The sequence below is a fragment of the Hippoglossus stenolepis genome, chromosome 6 (assembly GCF_022539355.2).
Source record: "Hippoglossus stenolepis isolate QCI-W04-F060 chromosome 6, HSTE1.2, whole genome shotgun sequence".
In the NCBI taxonomy this organism is placed as follows: Eukaryota; Metazoa; Chordata; class Actinopteri; order Pleuronectiformes; family Pleuronectidae; genus Hippoglossus; species Hippoglossus stenolepis.
The window spans coordinates 11129756-11145880 of record NC_061488.1 but is presented as its reverse complement, the minus strand read 5'-3'; the positions used below and the strand labels follow the sequence as shown (position 1 = coordinate 11145880).

The following is a 16125-nucleotide window of genomic DNA, read 5'->3' as shown; positions in this document are numbered from 1 at the left end:
CAAATATATGCATAAATTGTTATATCTTGTTGGATGCATCTTCATGATCATTTCTCTCTCTCTTCTCTCCCCTCTTTGCCACCCACCTCTCCTCTCTTCCCCATTTTTCTCCCGCTGACCACAACCGGTCGAGGCAGATGGCCGCCCACACTGAGTTCGGTTCTGCCAGCGATTTCTCCCAGTTAATGAGGACGTTTTTTCTCTAAAGTGCTTTCTCATTGTGGGAACTGTTGGGTTTCTCTATAAACTTAAGGTGTTGACCTTGTAATGATTTGACTCTTAAATTGGACTGAACAGAATATCTTTTATTACAATCGATTCTTCATTTTGCCATGGACTTTTGTGTGAAGCACTTTGTAACCTCGTTTAGATAAGTGCTACACAAATAAAGTTATTGTTTATTATTATTATGCGCTGATTGTAGATTTCACATAATCTTGTTTTCTTTATTTCAATTGCAACTATGGCTGTGAAATAAATGCATTGCAATTCAAAGTCAAACAGTATTTAGCTCTGAGTGTAAAGAGTTTGAGTAAATGCAATTACCACCTGCTCATACAAAGCTGCATGCATGTAAATTAACACGTAGACTGAGCACACACACACACACACACACACACACACACACACACACACACACACACACACACACACACACACATCTGCTAATAATTAGCTATCCTGTGATTCCAGCCTTGGTTAATAGCTTTCTTTAATGAAGGATGGTAAAATGTAAGTAGATACAAGAAAAGACTCGTACTGCTGTGCTCCGTGCTGAAGCAGGAAGAACCACATGCTTTCTTTACAGTCTGCTACACAAACGCACTGACCACATACTTACTTATATAGGCGCCATTAGCCTACTTTCAGCTTTACAGTGTAGTGAGGGACACATATATTTGAAGCAAAGCATCATGAAAGAGGGGCAGAGATGCAGACACAGTGACAGACAATCTCTCTCTCTCTCTCTCACACACACACACACACACACACGCACACACACCGTCGGCTGGGTGAGGGTGCTGATTAGAGGAGCTGTTGCCAGGCCTGGACAGGTCTGCTGTATATTTAGGCAGATCACTGAGGATCATAGGATCAAAGAGTGACATGATTACTACCTGGCCCTCTGATAAAAAAAAACTTACCATTATTTCCCTGTCAATACACACTGGAATACACACATTTGGGAAGTTCACACATATCTCTGAGCGTACACATACACACACACACGCAGACATATACACCCACACCGCTCTATAATCTGGGTAATTTGTACGTTGAAGCTAGTGTAGACAGATCACGCCTCTAGTAAATTGAACCTGTTGTATCATTGCATGTGCTTGTTTGGCCTTTGGTGTGAATTCCCAATGGAGACATAACCTCACTTGTAAAGTATAGTTGTTAATAAGCTTCGTGTGAGAAGACACATTCAAACTACGTGCGTTCCTGTCATATCGGTATTTCTCATTCGGAGAAAGTGCGTGTTTGGAAAAGTTTACGAGAGTATGAAAATTGACGCGGCGATTGTGTATGCAAGTGTGCACACATGTATGCAAGCATGAAACAGCAAAAGTGTTATGCCTGGTAATCACTGCTGCCTGCGTCTGGACTCAGCATGGTTACCTTTAGTCCTTGTTAAGTTCTCTCTGCTTTTTCTCCATAACATGCTTCTTAATATATGTGGATCCACAGACAGCACACACACACACACACACACACACACACACACACACACACACACACACACACACACACACACACACACACACACACACACACACACACACACATAAACGCAGACTGTACTGAGCTGCTTTAAGTGTTCTGCCGGCCCTCCACACTTGTACATGGATTCCAGAATACGTCTGGTTTTTAATAAAGGGACCAGTGGTAGTGTGCAGTCAGATGCTGCTGACAGACTCAGTGATTTCCAGATAGATAACACTCACACACACGGCCAAGCCAGCTGCCTTGGTAGATTACATCACAGTTATTTTAACAATGGCTTCCACTCAGTGCTTTTGCTGGCTATGGTTACAAACAGGAGTGTGTGCATGTGTGTGACCTAGTTGTTGTATTTCTTTTTTTGCTGGATCTTGATTCTGAAATGATAATTCTGAGCTGAAGTGATGCTCTGAGTTTCGATAGTTTTCTCTTTTTTTTGCTACACATAAACTTAAAATGCATACACAAAGTCAAAATGTGTTTGTGTTTATGTGCAGAGGAGGGACACGGCTTGATGCATGTGCCTCTATGTGTCTGAGTGTGTGCGTGTGCACATGCTGAGTCCAGGCCGTTAAGAGTGTTACGACGTGTTGTTCTGTGTGAAGATGCGGATGTGCTCCACTGACATTTGAGAGGTGGGGGTGAGAGTGCGTTCATTAACTTAATGGTTTCCTTATGTATGCTCACATTTGCATTGTGTCTCTCACACTCACACACACACACACACATATAAAACTATTTATGGGATGCACTACCCCCTCGCTGACATCACACTTTATGAGTGCCTTTCGGCTATGACACTCAACATTACATCTTCACATGTATGACTATATAGACTGTATATAAAGATGGATAATGTGTATCCACTTCCTCATATTGCGCAGAGACGAAGCTAAAATATCCCAGAAACAAACACAGCAATCTTGTGCATTTGGAGCCAGAGTCCATGCAGTAGCAGTCAGGGGATGGAGCCACGGTAGCGAGGTCCCCCCCAAACACCCACTCGATCAATCATGAGTCAAGTCTAAGCTGTCAATCAGGAGGTTTCAACACGTGAACAAACATCAGAGTGGGAAGAACTACCTACAGTGACAGAAACGATCTTTGAGAAAAATGTTTTACTTTGACTTTTTAATATGGTCCATGTCCCACCCATTAACATGGAGGAGGACTCTTAATGACCTATACTGCAGCCAACCACCAGATGGCGATCGAGACACTTTGGCTTCACTTTTGGGGAGCTGTCATGTCGTCCATCTTTAAATACGATTCAGACTTAATTTCATGTTGTTTCAATTCCCTGATACAAATATACAAAAAAAAAAGTAACAATAATGTCATATTGTCTATTACTGAATATCAGAGGGCGACAAAACACTGTCTCTCATAGTTCTCAGTTTTGCCTTTAATTGTCTTTAAATGACTCATATAAGGACGTCTTCCCATTTCCAACACAACTTAACAATAAATCTGATTAGAGTGTAATGACACAGTCCTGGACTTACTCCGGCCACCGCGTTGTATGCATGCATGAGAACATTTGTTTAGGTGTGTGTGAGTGTGTTGTAAATCGTGGCCATGGTGTATGTCTGAGAGTTGTTAGGTCTCCTGCCACTGTTAGATACAACAGAGAGAATGCAGGTGTGCATCATTTACAACCCCGGGTTTGTTTTATAGCTACGCTGTGATGGCATGGTGTGCATGAAAGACAGAGCTCTTCATTTTTTTTTGCGCAGATGACGGGCTGGAGACCACCTCGGAGCTCCAGAAGATCCCAAAAAAGACTCAGCCGGGGGAATGCCACAGACACACGCACAAACATTTTGACATGAAAATCTCCCTGTGTCACACAACATCAACTTTAAAAGGAGGTGAGGAGCACGTGAGAAGTATGAGTTAGCAAGCAGGAGGGAGATGTTTATTGCGCTTTTATCTGCAGTCATGCAGTCAGACATACCAGGAAACGGCTTAGAGGTTTGGGGAAACACTGGCACGAAACACGCTGTGACTGACATGTCAAGATGTCTGCAGTGTGGCATGCGTGCAGATACATGTGGGCCTGTGCTTCTGTGCAAGAGTGCATGAATGGATTCAGTGTTTATCCCGCATGTGAATTGTTTGTGCCAATGTTTCTGTGTGCATGCACATATGTTTATCGTGCGCCAAACCCCCAAATGTGACATGTCGGGACGCTGATGTCAGGAAACTGAGACACTCTGCGTCTGATAAACAAACCATGCCTGGAGGAGGATCTAAACAATGTGCCGCGATTGCTTTATTACTCAGTGTTTGCCCTAGGTGTCATGTTACTGAAGTCTTCAACACCATAAAAGCCCTCTCTGGGGTTCAGCACAGTGTTTGTGTGTGTGTGTGTGTGTTTGCTCTGGCAGAGGCTCCCTTGTGACTGGTTATATTGGACATGCTCAAACAAAGCTAAACACACAACAGGAGCCGCAAGCAATTAGGGCCTGCCATAGTGCATAACTCCTCTCTGAACACCCTCTGTTTCCCCCTCGCCATCAACCAGTCTCTGCTACCATTAGCCTCCATCCACAACACACACACACACACACACAGACACACTCTCACATATCGGTCTCAGCAACAATTGTGCGGTCACTGCGCGCTGGCAACCTGTGTGGCATCAGCGGCAATAATGCTGTTTGTGCGTGTGTCATCTTCAGCATGAAATGTTAAACTCAGTGGGCAGACCATCGCTGACTGGCACGGGAATGCGTGTAATGCTAGCAGGCAGCGTAATCCTCTGGATTAATACACATTGGGATGGTTTAGCAGAGAGCCGGGTGGGCCCTGTATCTTCATTTCACTCTGTCAATGGGACAAATTTGTCTCTATCCACAATATGACCATACATGATTTCCTGACTGTACTGTCGTGTGATGCAGTTTTAAACGTGGATTTTTTTTTCCTCTCAGTTTTGTTCCCAGCTCACTTCTGCACAGTCGATGATTAAGATATCCTGTTGTTGGCTAGTCACAGTGACTGATGGACATCCAGTTTGAATCAGATCCTCTGGAGCCTGAGCAGAGGGTGATATCTCACTGCCTGTGGCTTGGACAAGAGTCGCAGTCTGAGATCTGTTTCAAATCAATCGAAGAAAAATGGGTAAACTCAATCTGGGCTGACCTCTTTTTCCCTCTCGCCCCCCTTAAAAACAACTCTCTCCCTCTCTTTCTCTTTGTCTCTTGCTCTCTCTCCTGCTCTCTCCCGGTGTCTCTTTAGCCTTTCGTCACTAAACACCTCATAAGGGAGACTTGTCTTTCGGCAAAAAAGGTGAAGGAGGACAGGATGGAGATGTTGTATCGAGGGTGTTGGGGTGTGTGTACTTGTGTGATGGGGGGCATGTCTGAGCCAGTTGTGTACTAATGAAGCTAATGACTGCCATCTGGCCTGCAAACAGATTTCTCAGTTCTTGTTTTTTCTGTCAAGTCACTGAGATACCAGGACAGTATCACAGCCCAGCCTGCATGCCGGACACTTTTAGTTTAACCAAAACCATTATTTTAGGCTTAAGACCCAGTTAGAATGAATGAAATGCAGAATGTGCTGAGATGTTATTGCTAGAGCCACAACGATGTGCATATGTGTGCGAGTGCATGTGTATTTCTGTGGAAATGTGCCTGAGCATATACGACAGGAACTCTGAGCGTTGTTGCCTCGCACTACAAATAAACAGCGGCGTTCGTGCGCGCATACGTTTGTGCACTTGCACTCAAACGCTCATCAATTTGTGAGTATGTCAGCGGACTGCATACCTCTCTATGTTTGTCCTATGTGTGGAAACCTTTTGTAGTGGCTCGCGTAGCTCTCCTGTTACACACACACATGTTCTTTATGGGCTGGCTAATGGAGCCGAGCTCTTCCTGCTGCTGTGATGTGGTTTACTGTTGTTTGATGTGCTCAGGAATTCTGCATAGGAGATCACCCCGAGCTGATCTTATCACATAAAAGCCCTCGCGATGGAAGAAGACACTCAACTCTCTTTTTTAACTTAATAGAGATCTGTGTCCCTGTGAGGCTGTGTGTGAGTAAGTAAGTGCATGTGCACATGCACACCATTTCTCTAATTCAATCGAGTGTGTAACCAGAGGCCAAACACACACATTTGATTTCAGTAAATGCTGAACTCGTGGACCCATGGCTAGAATGGACCAGAGACATGTTAGATATGTCTGTCGGTGTGTATTTGTGTGTGGGTGAGAGAGAGAGAGAGAGAGAGAGAGAGAGAGAGAGAGAGAGTAAAAAAACACATGTACTTTTTAATATCATTCATGACGTCACACTAAATTATTTCCTGCATGAGGCCTTTATTTTTATGATGGGTTAGGGGTTAGAGCACCTGTTTAGTCAGTGTTAGTCAGAATTAACCCTTTCACCACTTAGAAGGCTGCTTTTGCTGAGTTTTCACTCGATGTATTGAAAAGCTCAAATCATAGTCGGTCTAGTTTTTTTCCTTTTTATATTAATATTGTTGAATGAATAAAAGGTTGAAAGAGCCAAAAAAAGAAATATAAGGCCCAATGTTGTTCATTTGTACTGAGGACAAACACACTGTCAATGAAGTACAGTGAAAAGCAGTGGAAAATAACATTTATCTCTTTCACAGTCACAGTTTTGGACACAGTGCATCAGTTTGTAAATTCTGCTGAGCAAGTATTTGAAACATTAGTACGTCAAGTTGTCATGAAGTCAAGTCAGTTTGAATGTTACACCTGATCTCCATATTCTTAAAGGTTTTTTGGAAAGGCATGTTGTCCCTGTCCGCACTATAACCTCGGATATATGGATATAACCTCCAAAATGTTTATGAGGCAAGATGTAAATCTACATGAAGCATTTATTCGTCAGGAAGGTTCTACGAATTCCTCTGCTATGTATGACTCTGACGTTTGTGCATTCCACTTTAATGTAATAACTAATAAAATTATGTTTATTTTAAATTCAAAATGCATCAACAGGTTGTACAGGTTCAGTATAAACACAGATAGAAATCAAAATAAACACACCCCAACCTCCGTAAAGAGGAATTTCAACCTCATTCTTTCATCAAGCACGTAACACTCCATAATGAATGTATAAATGTACACATATTAAAGAACTGAGGTATCCATTACAGTAATGTCAGGAAGTCGTCTTCACCCTTGACACATCAACGTGGTTACAGAGTTCTCTGATCCTGGCTGAAATACCTCCAGACATAAACATGCATATTCCTCATATCAGGAGAGTGATGAATGCCCACATTTTCAATCAGGCAGACACACACTGTCTAGATTCTGTGTTTCATCCACTGCCTGAAAACCGTGCCATTGTCTTTGTTCACACTCCCTCTAGCCATTCTTACCACTGCAGGATTCCTGTTTTGTTTGTTTAGTGGTGACCAGTCCTGTCTCTGCGCAGTCTGTCCGCCCACATGAAGGCCTCCTCTGTCTTACTGATGCTTGCTTTAAAGATGAAGGACTGCACAGATTAAACTGCGGTTGCCATTATGAATAGATGTGACGCTCGCTCTATATAAACTTTGGGTTTTAAGTTTTGTGTGTTTTTTTTCCCTCTTTCCTTTTCTCCTCCGAGGGGTTTGCTTTGCTTTTTCTTGGACATCAACTTTGATCTTGTAAAAATGAGACACAACTTTTATTACGGAGTTGTGAAAGTTAACAATGTCTGCGATGCTTGTGGATGGTAATTTCTGTCCAAAAACAAATATGACACATGTAGTGTTTGCTTTTATGAGATTGGAATTCCAAGTGGTGTTCCTAACTCCTCTGAGCCCTTCTTTCTTTTCTTTTCTCATTTTCTTTTTCTTTTCTCCATATTCTCTTTCCATCCCTTTTCCTTAAATTTCCTCGTATCCCAACTCTCCTTTCCAGCACTAAACTCTGAATACCCACCGGCCCCAGGAGAACAGTCATGTTTCCAATATGTCTCCATTTAGCAGAGACCAAATGAACAAGAGCAGGGCCAAAACAAGAGCAGGAAAAATCATCACATAGCCACTGGCACAATCTGCTTATCTTTCACTGCAAATAGCTCTCATGCGCTTCACATCATCATTCCTATGTGCACGCACATGCACGCACGCACAAATATATGCACATGCACACACACAGAGACACACATATTCATGTATGCACATGTTGTTCTTTTCACACAAACACATTCAGAGCACATCAGTGAGGATACACACGCTCATCCAAACTTGCTTGGGCTGTTTCCTGCCACTGCCGAGAAGTACATAATGATAATTACAGTTTGGGTCTACATCCCTGAATTAACCAGATCAGACACACACACACACACACACACACACACACACACACACACACACACACACACACACACACACACACACACACACACACACACACACACACACACACACACACACACACACACACACACACACACACACACACACACACACACACACACGCACGCACACAATTCCAGAAGTGCTAGGGGCTGCTGTGATGGATTCTGACTGGTGTGCATTGTTGGAGCAGCCCAGTTGGGAAGTGGCCCGTTCTACTATTGTTCTCTATTAAAACCTCCTGGGAACCATCTCAGTAAGACTGAGAGATGTGCAGGACCAATAAAACTCCAGTCAAAGCAAGAGAGTCAGAGAGGCTGAGCCCTCACTTAAGTCTTTATGCAACAATATGTCGCTATGATTGATGAAAACTAGTTGAGAATGGGTAGAAGTAAAACTGCAGCGAAAGTTCTCACCAACCTCAGCCAATGAGATTATGGTTTTTATGATGTTTGTTAGTGTGTTTGTCAGCAGGTTTTTCACAAAAACTCCTGCAAAGATTGTGAGGATAGGACACGGGCCAAGAAACAGCCAATAAAAGTTTGGTATGCATCAGTTTTTTTATCCCGTTCTTGAACATTGTGAGAACAAGAAATTGTTCATCAGGCATGGGGACCGAATTTAATGAGTGCGTGAAATATGGTGCAGATCCAAATAAAAAATCTGGATCTGGCGGATTTAAATGTGGTGACAGAAGGGGACTGTTGGGCCTTGGGGGTGGTATGAGCTCTGCTGAGTCTAGTTTCTGATGTGTTTGTACATTGTGAGGAGGGAAGGACACAGACACAGAGAGGAAAAGACAGAGACATACATACACCCAGATAAGGACAGGCAGATGTGGCCAGAGAAGCCACAGAAGTGGAAAAACAGGAGCCACAGTTCAGGTGTGTGTGCCAACCACAGAGGCTGGGAGGTGTTTACAGTGTGCGAATATATGCCAGTAAGCCCCACTGACTCACTTGTGTGGGTACAGCAGCATTTCATGTGCCCATAATGGTAAACCATGCGGGCATTTCACTAAGCCACTGTTTTAAAGGCTGTTTTACAACGCGGCGCATGCAACAACATATTACATGCAGCTGCATTTCAAATAACCCATCCCTCCTTCTCCCTACAACTCTCACTGCTGCACGCCGTCTGAGCACTTTCGATTAACCCCTTCCTCCATCTCCGCAAATATCCACCTGTACATCGGGCAAAAGTGAGTATCTGTCTGTGCATATATATCTAGAATCTAATTTAGATTTGCTTTGATGACCGTGTCTATCTGCACCAACAATACCTACTCTCTTGACCCCCTCATTCCTTTGGTGACCCTGAGGGCAGGACTGCCGTTAAGGAGGCCGTCACTGGGTGCTGTGTCCTGGCTGTCTCTTTATGGCTGCAGGGCCCACCTAATCAATTGCCCACTCATGCACACACTTAAATGTGCGCCCCCCCCCACACACACACACACACACATACACACACACACACACACAGGACTTCCAATCAATTAGTCTCGAGATTTAAACAAGCCGGTAAACTTGGGGGTGTTAGTCTCCCTAGGGCCAATCAGATTGGACCCAAGACTTCTATACCAGCCAAATAACACTAATTAGCTTCATATAGGTGCATGCATGCATGTGTGTGTGTGTGTGTGTGTGTGTGTGTGTGTGTGTGTGTGTGTGTGTGTGTGTGTGTGTGTGTGTGTGTGTGTGTGTTTGCGACTAACACTAATTAGCAGGCCTAGTGAACCTACTTCCTCAGGACCATTTCCTGTGATAGTAATTATTAGGTATGTGTGATAAATTCCAGGCCCTCTTCCACCCGTCCAGAGATAGAACAAGACAAAGGGAGAAATGCAGACAAAAAAGAGAGGGGGGGGGAGACCATTTAATACCCAGAGGAAGTCAAGGAGGGCAGTGTTAACAGAGTGATGAAGTAAACGTAAAAAGGGACAAAGAATGATTTTATTCCGTGGGGGACAAACTGAGACTCAATACGAAGGTGAGAGCAGTTTCCACATGCACTGACTCCTTGACGTGGCCTCCCTGTCCTCTTCTCTGGTTGTCAATCAATGCATTGATTTTGTTTCTGTGTGTCATTTCGGCTCCCAACTTCGCAGTGTCAGTCTTCAGATCAGGACAAAAAGTTCTTTCTGTCCGTGGAAAGACTCTTCACTTTCTGTCAGTTTAACTAAACACACGCAAACTCGCACCGTGCTCCCCGTTCCACCGACGTCTTCGGAGCGTCAACGCATCTTTCAGTGCGGCGTCAACTTCACGAGACAGCTCGAGCCGACCACTCACTCATTCGTTGACTTTAGGAGACAATGTCACTTAACCAACCAACTCCAACTGCATTCCAATATGTCAGCAGCCCATCGAGTTATCGTACTGTAGGCAAACACAGTGTGTGTACATCTGTGTGCTTAAGTCAGGGTTTACATACAGTACAAGATGTAAAACTTAAAAATTCATATTCACTGGGTGGGCCTTTGCTTGCCAAAATAATACTATGCGTTCATTGGTGCCAAAAATATTAATAAGTGGTGATAAAAAAATATATATATATAAACATAATTGATGCTAGACGAGCCAAAACCTGTGAAAAGCGAGTTCAAGACTTCAAGACAGAATGCAGGCCAAGAGAATAAGATGGTCTGGGAAATATGGAATTCAAGTTTAAGGCGCTTAACCTCCAGCTGCATTAGCTGAATAGTGCACCATTAAATTCAAAAGCTGACTGTACGCAAAGCAAACATCCCACATGTGCATGCATCTTTGGACTGTTCTCTCCACCCTTGAAGCTCGTGGGACCCAGGTACAAGTCTGTCATTACCATACTGTACTGAACGAGAACTTAGACGCAGGGATTTCCATTTGATGAAGCCCTTTATTGACAAAATCTCAAAGGAGGAGGAGGAGGAGGAGGGTGGAGCATGCCTAGGCCCTGACATAATAACACACCTACAGGCCCAAAAGCCGACACACATGTCGAAGGTAAACACGCGTGTCAGAGGGCACAGGAGCACAGACAGACATGATGAATGGCTCCAAGTTCCCACGAGGCGACACGCACACAAACCTGCTTGGAGAGAGAGGAAGGTGATGTGTGGTCAGCCCCTCCTCATCACTGCAATACAGAGAATCCCATTCACACACACTGCACCGGCCCTCGATGTCATTACCAATCACAACAATGGCACTGTAACACCATACGTGTGTGTGTGCGCGTGGTTGTGCGAATGTGCGTACGCGTGTAAGTTCTCGCATATGAGAGATTATGCCGTGTGTGGATGTCATCTCAAAACCAAGTAAATGTGGCGCTGTTTGGTTGAAGATATCAATGCCTAAATATGCGAGATAAGTGTGTGTGTGAGCGCGAATACATTAGTGAGTGAATTTGTGAGGGTGTGTGCGTGGGTCCAGGCCCCTCGAAGAGATCAGCGAGCGGGGACATGACCTTGCCAGAACAGCTGGCCTCTCTGTGTGTTTAGTCAGAGTTACCATGGCGATGGCGCCGTGCAGACAGGATGTCTACATTGGGGATTTGAAAGTCATAACGTCGCTACTGCTCTAAGCTTCATTATGCCATGGGTTACTGTAACCAGCCAACAAACGGAGACATGGACACACTTCACGGACAGCGGTGAACTTCAGTTGTTACAGGTTGGTGCTTATTACATTTCCATCATGTAGAATATCTCCTTTGTCTCTATTTGGGGGATTTGATTGAATAACATGATAATAATGAGTGAGAAGTAAGTTTTCATGTAGATATTTTGCTGAAGAACTGCATGAGGTGTGTTTCTATGAACAAGTGATGATCAAACAAGCGCTGGTAAGGAAGGGAAGAGCACCTGTGTTTATGTTACACTGAGCGATGAAGTTTTCATTATTTGTGAGGTATATTTGTCCAACAAGACAAAAGAACATTAAGCAAAAGCAGGCATCTACAGTGATATCGTCATTTTTATTTCCATCGCCCTTTTGTGCCTTTACCTTTGCCAAGAACGTTAGGTTTTCATCTGTGTGTTTTTGTTTGTCTGTACTTTAGTAGGATAACGCAAAAAAATCGAGGGTCTCCACCACTCCCTCCATCATCCCTCCCTCCCTCCCTTTCTTCATCCATCAACCCCCCTCCATCGATCACTCTCGCACTCTGTCATCCTCTTTTCCCATCATTTACTATTTCCTCCCTGACTCTCTGCTGCAGCCTCGCTCTTTTCCCTCTTCGACTTGTCTTGCAGTGTGCATAATTTCCCCCTCCATCTCTCAAAATGTCATTACAAAAGTTTCCACTTTGTCAACTCCGCCTCCCTTTATGTGCCCACTCAAAACCTGCCGCTACCTTTTCTTTGCTGCAAAATCAGTTTCCATCACTAAAATGTAAACAGAGATAATATCAGCTACATTCCCAGTGTCTACAGGAGGATCAGGTTCAGTAAGCCACTGTGATGTTGTGGCATGTAGTATTATCCCATTCCGACTATGGAAACATCTCAATGACTAGCTATTCAAAATGTCCAAACACATAATTTCTCTATTGTGCACCTACACCCAGTGACCCTAACTCATTTAATGACTAGCTCCTCTGGAGGCCATCTGTGTCTGTGAGTGTGTGAGTGTGAGTGAGTGTGTGTATACTGTACAGTATGGGGGAAACTCAATCTGGTGTGGGGTGACAGAGCAGAACCTGGACCACTCCTTACACATCAAGCATTCAGCTATATATATGAAAAATGCAAATATGAAAATCTCTCTCACTCTCTCTCTCTCTCTTTCTCACACTCACACACACACAAACAATGCGAGTGAGGGAAACCCAGCATGCAAAGAGAGGATATTGAAAATGATTTTTTCCCCTCTTGTCTATTTCATTAACAGTGTTGAAAAGCCAACAGTCTGCTCTCTCCCTCCCTCTCTCCCTCCAGCCGCACACACGCATTCACACACACATTGGAAACACGCACAGAGAGCTCTCCAGTTCACTGGGGAACGTGCCTCACATGGTTTGCTTCAGCTGGTCTTCTTGACAAATGCCACATTACAGCGGCGAGTAGGAGAGACTTGGCATGCTATCAAACTTCTCTCATGATTTCTAAGATTTGAAATACTTCAGTTTGTATAGCCCCTCCACTCCATCCTCACCTCCCTCTCATTCTCTCTCTCCTTGTCGTGTTTTTTTCCCCTTCTTCTTGCCTTCACTCTAACCACCCTACTCTCTTGTTACCTCTGTTTCTCTGCCCTATCTTTCCTGTTTAGTTTTCCCTGTACCAACTTGGACTGGAGCTGTGCTGTGGGAATATGGCCCCCTTTTAAAGGCGAGAGCCAAAGTTTGTGTAAGTGAGTGATTATATGCGAGTTCCACTGAGGTTGTGCGTGCGTTGTGCGTGCGTTTCTTTGCGGCTTGTTCAGATGCAAGTCAGTCTCACGAAGCTTCGCCCCTCGCAATTCAACAGTCCTTTAATCCTCATCACCAGTGACCCCAAACCTCAGCCTTCGACCTCTTTCTACACACACAGTCCAATGCACAAAGACCACACACACACACACACAATCATGCCCCCTGTGCCCCTTCCATTAGCTCTTACCAGCGCAGACTGGTATTCAGTCAAAGTCCCCGAACACAAAAGCAAAAAGAATGCCATCTGCTTTATTGCTGCCCACGTCAACCAACCATCACATCAACTTTCTTTCTAATGGTAATATAATAATGATTTATGCTTATAGTGCGAAACGATGTCATCATTACCATTCACATGTCAGGTCCGTGAGCGTTTTCCTAATTTCACGTGCATACCTAGAAGCACGGATTGTGTCTGTAACATATGTAATACATTTCCTCTGCTAAACATCCCCGCTCATGTTTGGATGGTGGAAATTGGAACAGACAGGAAGATGGTTTGGATCACAAATATATATATAAGTGTGTGTATATGTGTGTGTGGCTACATAAGGAAGGGCACTGTCTTATTTGGTCTCCAGTAAACTATACACACACACATTCTTTTACATTTAGTGTGATCAGAGGGGCTTGTGAGGCGTAATGAAGTTGTGTTTTCAATAGATGTGTACCAGCCTTCCCTTTTGTACTGTACTGAGTGGCTGACATTAAAGGCTTTTCTCTGCGGCACATGACAACCAGATATGTGGCTTCATGCTCCTTCAATCAGAGCGCTCAAAGCAAACGCACATGTAGCTGCTCCACTCACACATTCACATATACCCACTGACACACACTCACACATGGAAACGCAGCCTGTCCTGCGCTTCTCTTTTTTTGGGGGGTTTCCATCTCCTCTCTCGCTCTGTCACACACACACAAAGACGTCCACACGAGCCGAACACATATTTTTATGGCCTCCTGTCTAAGGCAGCACCACCTGTCCTCAATAAATGTAACTGTTCACAAGGCAGCTATAGACAACAGCTGATCCTGCCTCAAAACACACCTCTGCACTGATGTCTATATAACATACATGCACAGATGCACATGTGAACAAGTGAGTGGTTAAATGTGCCTAATGCGGCATCAGACACAGGTTTCTGCCGGACACAGCATCAAACCTGCTGTTCGGGAGGAAATGAAAATACTCCTGATAAAACATGGAATGAATCATGCCAATGTTAATATACTTTTGTGTGCTGGGTATGCAGCCACTAGCACGAACAATTGTGGCCTGAAAGGTAGGTAGGTAGGTAGATAGGTATACAGGTAGGTAGGCAGGTAGGTAGGTAGGTAGGTGGGTGGGTGGGTGGGTAGATGGACAGGTATACAGGTAGGTAGGTAGGTAGGAAGGTAGGTAGGTAGGTAGGTAGGTAGATGGTGGGTGGTGGGTAGGTAGGTGGGTGGGTAGATAGGTGGGTGGGTGGGTGGGTGGTAGGTGGGTGGGTAGATAGGTGGGTGGGTAGGTAGGTAGGTAAGTGGGTAGGTAGGTAGGTAGGTCGGTATGTAGGCAGGCAGGTAGCTAGGTAGCTAGGTAAGTAGGTAGGTAAATGAGTGAGACACTAACTTCATCTCCAGAATTTCCTCTAGCTGTTTGCGTCTCTCCTGGTGCAGACTGCTGACGTGTCCATCTCTTTCGTGCAGGGACTGCTGCGTAGAGGACAGACGCATTTTGGTGGCGTCCAGCTCTTGTCGCGTCTTCTCCAAAGCGCCCATCAGCTCCTCCAGCTGTAGAGGGGAATATATCATTTTAAACTGATTGAAAACATACGTGGATACTCATACACATGGCTCTGTTCCCATATGTGAGACGTGTTGATTGTATCATACGAATCTACCATAAAATTCGTAATGCAAGATCCATTTTACACTTTTGGATGCCCAGTCTCTCACACACACAGGGGAAAAGCACAGGTCATCAGGGAACACACTTGTGTGTACATGTGTGTATTTCAGAATGTGTGTGTGCTGGAATGTTATAATGTGCTGAGATGACTGCCTAAAGATTAAAAGGAAAGGCTGATAGACAAAAATGAGCGGTTAAGACTACGTTAGATGAATGATATGTCCACTGACCCCCGTGGTGGGAAACAAGGGTCCACCTTTCTCCACTTATTCTACCTCTCTCTTCTACTTTGGAGCAGGTGAGAATAATGCTTGACCCCTCAACGACATGTCCTCCCTCTAAACACACACATGCCCTCCAGCCATGGAGGTCTGCGTGTCCAACCTGAGCGTCTGATAGACAGGATGTGACCTCAGGGCGTCATTATCCAAGGGCAGGAAGTGTCTAATTGTCTAACAACAAGCACTTCACAACAGGATCCAGCACCAGGCAGGACTGTTCAGATTATGTAAATGAAAGATCAAGACAATGTGGTTGTATAGATAGAATAAAGAAAGTGATCTTTGATCAACAGATCTGCGATGTTAGACGGTGAAACAATAAATTCGGAAGTACTAGATCTCAAACAAACAAAGGGAATGAAAGTAAAGGAGAAGCAAAGAATAAAATGAGAGAAAATAAGTATTAGGGGAAAACACTCCATGGGGTAACACATGAAAAAAGGAATGTGCCTCTTTTATGAAGGGGCCAAATCGTTCACACATTTTCAGGACACTCTCCGTCTCCGCCG

The 16125-nt window shown here is 44.3% G+C and overlaps 1 protein-coding gene across 5 annotated transcripts in view; it reads right to left on the bottom strand.

Annotated features, from left to right (window-relative positions):
* LOC118111007 (ERC protein 2) overlaps positions 1–16125 on the bottom strand; it is a 148988-nt gene that overhangs the window by 55660 nt on the left and 77203 nt on the right. For all 5 annotated transcript variants that reach the window (XM_035159224.2, XM_047340468.1, XM_035159225.2 and 2 more), the window contains one exon: positions 15057–15217. In XM_035159224.2, coding sequence (XP_035015115.1) covers positions 15057–15217 — 161 coding nt within the window. The remainder of the gene's footprint in view (positions 1–15056; positions 15218–16125) is intronic.